Below are 7024 nucleotides of genomic sequence, written 5' to 3' on the forward strand. Positions count from 1 at the left end.
GTGAAAAGGTACACATTTAGACAGATCCCCAAAGATTATTGGATACAGAATGCAAAAGCCCTCATAAAGTGGTCTTGTTATAAACATGTGAACAATAAGTTCAAAATGCACATTCAGAATATGACTTACAATCATAACCTGTACCATAGAATAAAAGTTGTGGAAATTATCCAAATTGCTTTACGCTGTCAGAAACTGCAAATGGTATTAATAAAGTATTACTTTCAATTACAGTACATAAAATTTCTCCGGTGCAGATAGAGTTCATTTGGCCCATCCCCCTGCAACAACTCACCAAAGTGGATCCCAGCCAGGTGTAGACCTCATCCTATCCCCATAACTCCTCATTTACCATAGTTAACCCACTGACACTGCACATCCTTGAATACTACTGGTCAATTTTGGCTAATCCAGCTAACCTAAACATGTTTGGACCATGCAAAGAAACTGGAGCACCCAGAGGAAACCCATCCAGGCATGGGAACAACATGCAAACTGCACACAGGTAATGAACCAAGGCTGGAATTGAATCTGCATCCCTGGCACCATTGTGCCACCATGCCACGCTGGTGATGGCAATAGATAAAATCTTACTCATGTTGAGCAACAGAGATTTGAAGTAAAAAGAGCTCCTGCAGTTTCTGCAAGTGTCATGTTAAACAGAGACAAATGTGTAAGTACACTCACTTATTCACAGAAGACAAACTGACAGGTAAAGATACTTTCAGGTACAGATGCACTCATCCATTCATATAGTTGAAGCTGTCAGGGGTAGACTGATGATTGCACAAACACATTCACATTGCAGAAACTGACAGGTACATTTTTATAATACACTCACATATTCCCAGAGCAGAATCTCACAGTTATATGATAACTACATTCTTATATTCACCTAATGAGGCAGATTGATAACTAAAATCATATTGATGTTGCAAAAGCTGACAGGTAAGGACTGATAATGAAACACTCTTATTCACACAGCAGAATCTGACATGGGCAGATAGATAATTGGACTGTCATCTTCACATCACAGAAACTGACCGGGAGAGATAGATAAATAGGTTGTCATATTCAAATTGGAGAAACTGATGGACTGATCAATAACTATACTTCCATTGTCACAGATCAGAAACTGCCGATGGATGGGCAAAAGTTAGGACTGTAGATGATGGAGATTAGACTTGAGAGTGTGATGCTGGAAAAGCACAGCAGGTCAGGAAGCATCCAAGGAGCAGGAGAATTGACGTTTTGGTTAAAAGCCCCTTCATCAGTACAGATGTATAACTACATCAATACATTCACAAAGCAGCAACTGACAGGGAAAGATTGATAACTACCCTCGTGCATTCGTGTCACTGAAAGTGACAAGTACATTTCAATACGGAACCCCACATGTTTACTTAGCAGAACATTATGTTCAATTATGTTCACGTTTCAACAATGCAGAAACTGACGTGGACAGATTGGTAATTAAACAGAGCAGAAACTGACATATTCACACAGTAGAAACCAACAGGTATAGGGTAATAACTTCACTCAAGTATGCACATAGCAGAATCTTACTGGGACAGAGTGATACCTGCACTCTCATATTCACATTGCAGAAACTTAGAGTTGTAGATTGATATATAGGCTCTCATTGCAAGTATAAAATGGTTGGGCGTATTCTCACTGGAGATTTGAAGAACAATTTATCATCTTTAGGACAAAAGAAAATGATTTGAAGGGAGTTGACAGAGTTGATGCTGGGAGTATGTCACTGCTCATGAGAGAATCCAGAGTAAGGGACACAGGCTTGAACAGGAAGCCTTCTGTCTCAGAAAGAAATGTAGAACATTCTCCCCTTGATCTGTTCCACAGAGAGCAGGTGGGGTTGGGTTCTCAGCTTAATTTATGCTAATGTAGCCATATATCTTTTTTTGATACATAATGGAGTCTTTGGTTATGGACACTAAACATCAAAATGAGATGACGATCATAACTAAAGCCTTTGTGATCTCATGACAGAGTACACACAGGCAGATGAAAATGCCACAGACTTCTCATGCTTCTAATGGTCTTCTGCTCTCAGATATTTAAAGTGACACAAGCCTGAAAGAAATTAATAACTACAGCAAAGACACTGTATCTGCATGACAGGAATGGGAGGCATCATTCACCATGCACTTTATCTGTAACTTACTGATATGTGTGTGCTCACAGATCACATACTAATCGATTCAGTTATAAGTTACTGAGGCATATCAGGGATGGAGTGAAAAAAGATTAACCATCCATTTCATCAGAAACTTTGAGATGTTGAGATATTTGCTCTCTGACATCCCAGTGAACGACTGAAACTGAGTAAACACAAGATTAGAAACAACAAACTGGCAGTTACAGCATGAAATACTGCGTCACTTGCAAAGTAATAAATTGTTAGGATATAATACAACTATTGATTAGCTAGAAACTGGCATAAACAATGTCACATCAACAGTGACATTGCAGATATTGTCAGTAACAATGTACAAAGAGTTATTCCTTATTGAAATGCTGGAGTTAGAATTACAAACTCAACTTCAATTTGCAGAAGTTGATTTTCATAGAGTATGGGACTGGAGGGTAGTGAGTCCTACCTGAGTCTATCCAAAGTGGTATCTGGGACATTCAAAATTGTAGGTACTACATGAAACACATTCTTATGTCAATAGATGACACCTACAGGGTAAAACAACAAGTTACACTTAAGAAGGTTTGAGTTACAGTCCAGTAACATACTGACATGTAAAGACTGTGAAATAGAGTTTACAAAAATACATCCCAGAAACAGACGGGCACAGTTTGGTATCGAGAGTGTGGTGCTGGAAAAGCACAGCAGGTCAGGCTGCATCTGAGGAGCAGGAGAATCGATGTTTCGAGCATAGGTCCTTCATCTCGACGTTTTGGGCATAAGCCCTCCAATCCCCAGCATCTGCAATCCTCACTTTCTCCTAGGGACACAGATTAGAGAAATATTTCTAAGTGGCTGGCAAATCGTGTAATGTTTTACCGCTTACATCAGTATTTGATGGTTACTGAATAAAACCTCTCTTGAAGTAATATTTATTGACTATTACACAGAGGACCAGAACCTCGGTTGACAGGTGTTGAGTGAATGCCAAATGTGTAAATGAGGACACGACAGATACAAAGTTAAAGTAACATATAAATATATATATATATATAGCATGCTAACAGTTGCTGGTTAACAGGTATTCGCGTAACACTGAGAAATCCTATAAATCCCTGTATGAAACTGCAAAACGCCTAAATGAAAAGTGCAGCGACGTGGTTCAGTTACACTGCAGGTACTTGCAAAGCACACAGTATCTGTCAAGATCTCAGAAATATATTCATCCCACAGTCAAGACGTGACTGAAGAAAAATATTACATAGAAACTTTTTCTTTTCATTTCTCTTCAACTCCGTGCAATTGAGAACGAGTTACATCAACCCCAAGGGTAGAAAACACAGTTGACTGTGTAACTTGACAACAAATGTAATCACAATTTCAAATGGATGGAAGCTTTTTTTTTCATAAAATGACAAGTTCTGCGTTAATTCCAGCCCATACAGAGGACCAGAAACAGACATGCAGAGCTGCAAACACACCCTTCCACTCCCACATCATCACAACAACGAGCAAAAGGAAACCGAGCCAATACCACAGTCACTTTCTGTGTCACAGACACAAATCTCCCTCAGTCAGACTGACAGGAACAGAATGACCATCCGTTTCACATTTCATTGCAGATTCTGACAGATCCACATTGGATACCGCATAAACCAATGAGAGAGACTGAGATTTTGTTAAATATGTCATTGTAAACTACCCAATCGGGAATCAGGATTTACCCCATCCTTCATTAGCATTGCTGACGTCTACAGTCTATAAAAAGGCAGCTCCGAGCCGGATCTTCCTATTTTGTGTCTGACAGTGAGCGGCGCTATGGCTGATGAGAAGAAAGCTCAGCAAGCCTCCAAGAAGGGCGCGAAGAAAATCATCAAGAAGGCGCCGGTGAAGGGCGGCAAGAAACGGAAAAGGTCTAGGAAGGAAAGTTACGCCATCTATATCTACAAAGTGATGAAGCAGGTTCACCCCGACACCGGCATCTCCTCCAAGGCCATGAGCATCATGAACTCATTTGTCAACGATATTTTTGAGCGTATCGCGGGGGAGGCTTCCCGCCTGGCCCATTACAACAAGCGCAGCACCATCAGCTCCCGGGAGATCCAGACCGCCGTGCGGCTGCTGCTGCCTGGGGAGCTGGCCAAGCACGCCGTGTCGGAGGGTACAAAGGCGGTGACCAAGTACACCAGCTCCAAGTGAAGGACCGCACTGCACTGAAACATACACCCACAACCCAAAGGCTCTTTTAAGAGCCACCTACAACTTCCCAGAGTGACCTGAACCATTTCTAAAGAAGTGTTAGTTTACATAGATATTTTACATAAGGTATTTTAACTTTCTGAACTGCGTTCGCTTTTTTAATTGCTTAACAATTTGGTGAGACGGGAATGGGGGTGGAGATGAAAATACATCACAAACAGCCCCTTCCCCGGTCAGTAGAGAGACAGCAGATTAAGCACCGGTGAGTCATTTTTATAAGTGCGTTGCAAATTGACGATGTGGTGGGGAGCGACTTTACAAACGCTAGAGAGAGCAGATGAAACCATATGGAATCTTTTTTCGCCTTAATTGTTCAAGTTGCGAAAGGCCTTGTTATGATAGCACTTATTTTAACCCTGGCAAACCAAACGGAAGAGCTTACAGTCCCACGAATTGATGTATTTTACTCTTGATATAAAATAATTGCGCGGATTTATTCCGCTTTTTCAGAATGCAAAAGGCAAAGCACTTTCTGCTGTCAGTAAGAGGCTTTCAAAGTGAACCGCGATAACACCAAAACAGCTGCCGGACTGCAATGTGGAGATTTTTGCTGAATCTGATTGAGACCGATAAGGGAGGACAACTTTAAAACATCGTCTAAACGCCGTGTTCGCCATTGATACTGAGCCGGAAGAATGTTCTGTGCTGCTTTATCAGCAGATCGGGGAGATATTGAAATGTGTAGTGAAAAGACAGGTTGCAGACTGCAATGTTTGGCCCGTTTTGTTTCAGCCTCTAAAGATTAAAAACAAACAACCCACTCTCAAGATCAGAAATGGACAGATACAGGTGGGCAAATTTGGGACAGTAAGACCGTGTGAAGTATACATTTGTAAACAAAAACTAAATTAACATGAGTATTAATGTTTTTAACAGCTTATTCAGTTTTTTGTATTTAATTTCTTAGTGTAATACATACTCCTTCGTTTGGAAATTGGCGGGCTTTTCAAATTGGAAAGAAAGCGGTTGATGATTTGGTGCCGGTTCTTTCCGCCCCCCTCCCCGTGTCCTCTCCGGATTGGGGAATGAGGCAGATATCTGATTGGGAATTGAAACAACATTAGGAGGGGCTGAACAATGGGACCAATCAGAAACGGCCGCTTCACCATTCCTCCCGAAGGTATAAGAGGCCGCAATGTGGGCGGAGTGCAGCATTCTCTCTGAAAGTGTTTGTGAAATTGTGAACATGTCTGGAAGAGGAAAGGGCGGTGGGAAAGGTCGCGCCAAGGCGAAGTCTCGGTCGTCCCGGGCTGGCCTGCAGTTCCCGGTGGGCCGTGTTCACAGGCTCCTGAGAAAGGGTAACTATGCTGAGCGTGTGGGTGCCGGAGCGCCGGTCTATCTGGCTGCGGTGCTGGAGTATCTGACGGCTGAAATCCTGGAGCTGGCCGGCAACGCGGCCCGGGACAACAAGAAGACCCGCATCATCCCCAGGCACCTACAGCTGGCCGTGCGCAACGACGAGGAGCTCAACAAGCTGCTGGGAGGGGTGACCATCGCTCAGGGCGGGGTGCTGCCTAATATCCAGGCCGTGTTGTTGCCCAAGAAATCCGCCGCTGCTGGATCTGCTAAAAAGTGAAGAGACTATTCTTGAATGTGACAACCCAAAGGCTCTTTTAAGAGCCACTCACATCATCTATGAAAGGGGCTAAACTCGCTGTCAGATTGATTATTTTCCTCTTAATGCCTTTGTGCCGGACATCAATGAATTCCACGCTCCATTTATTTGGATACTGTTACAGTCTGGGAGTGGAGGAAGAATTTATCATAAAATTCAATTGTACGAATGTCCTGAACTACAGGATTTCTTATGGCCTGAGTGATCTCTCTTTTTCGTTACTCTGTCCTATGAGTTTAGAATGGCGGCGCGAATGTCCCTGATCGGGTTTGACCTCATTACATTCACAATGCCTTTCAGAGCTGGTTTGACCGAGTCAGTAACGCTGCAGAATACAGTAAGGAACAGTCGCTGACCCTGTTTCGCTTTATTCTCTGCTCGGTTCACACTCAGTCTTCTATCCCCTGCCTGTGGGGAGAGAGAACAGATTGAACACCAGTGACGCATTTTTCAGCTGTAGAGGCGGGAATGGGGTAAAGCGAGATTGTCTGAACTTTAATTTCGTAATCGAAAAAGCAATCAACGTGTACGTGCTCATGCATCTTCTGTGAAACGTTCTGCTCTTTTTTTTTACACGATGGCGGGCATTTACAAATTTGAAAATGAGCCGTTGATCTCTTGGCGCCATTTTTTCCCTTTCTCTCCTGCCTCCACCTCATCACAAAGGGAGTCAATGAGGAGACGGGGTTTTTCCAGAAATATCTAACGCAATATTAAGATTTGATGTTAAAATAAAATTTCTTATTACTATATTTTCATACATTCCGCAATCCCTGAATGAAGATTCATTTAGTTGCAAATTACTGCCAATAGAAACGATAACATCCGATAGAAATACTCATGTCTCTCTGGATGAGCAAACGGACTCGTATCCGCCGTAAATCAATCGAAAGCCCGCCGATTGAAACACCTTAAAAGTTAATACAGTGTACACGGATAAAATTACAGAACCACGCTTTATCAACACATTTTTATTTCATCCAGGTTATTACTTG

The 7024-nt window shown here is 42.4% G+C and overlaps 1 protein-coding gene and 1 pseudogene across 1 annotated transcript; both read left to right on the forward strand.

The window, feature by feature from the left end:
* Positions 1-3952: 3952 nt before the first annotated feature.
* LOC140470878 (histone H2B type 1-O-like) lies at positions 3953-4805 on the forward strand. Its single transcript, XM_072566825.1, has one exon. It carries the CDS (start codon positions 3974-3976, stop codon positions 4352-4354), a length of 381 nt encoding a protein of 126 aa, XP_072422926.1. The 5' UTR covers positions 3953-3973; the 3' UTR covers positions 4355-4805.
* Positions 4806-5534: 729 nt separating this feature from the next.
* On the forward strand, positions 5535-6385 carry LOC140470818 (histone H2A-like; annotated as a pseudogene).
* Positions 6386-7024: the final 639 nt, after the last annotated feature.

The sequence above is a fragment of the Chiloscyllium punctatum genome, chromosome 52 (assembly GCF_047496795.1).
Source record: "Chiloscyllium punctatum isolate Juve2018m chromosome 52, sChiPun1.3, whole genome shotgun sequence".
NCBI lineage: Eukaryota > Metazoa > Chordata > Chondrichthyes > Orectolobiformes > Hemiscylliidae > Chiloscyllium > Chiloscyllium punctatum.

What these genes read in the sequence shown, in the direction of transcription:
- LOC140470878 (XM_072566825.1), top strand. Translation starts at nt 3,974, where the DNA reads ATGGCTGATGAGAAGAAAGCTCAGCAAGCCTCCAAGAAGGGCGCGAAG.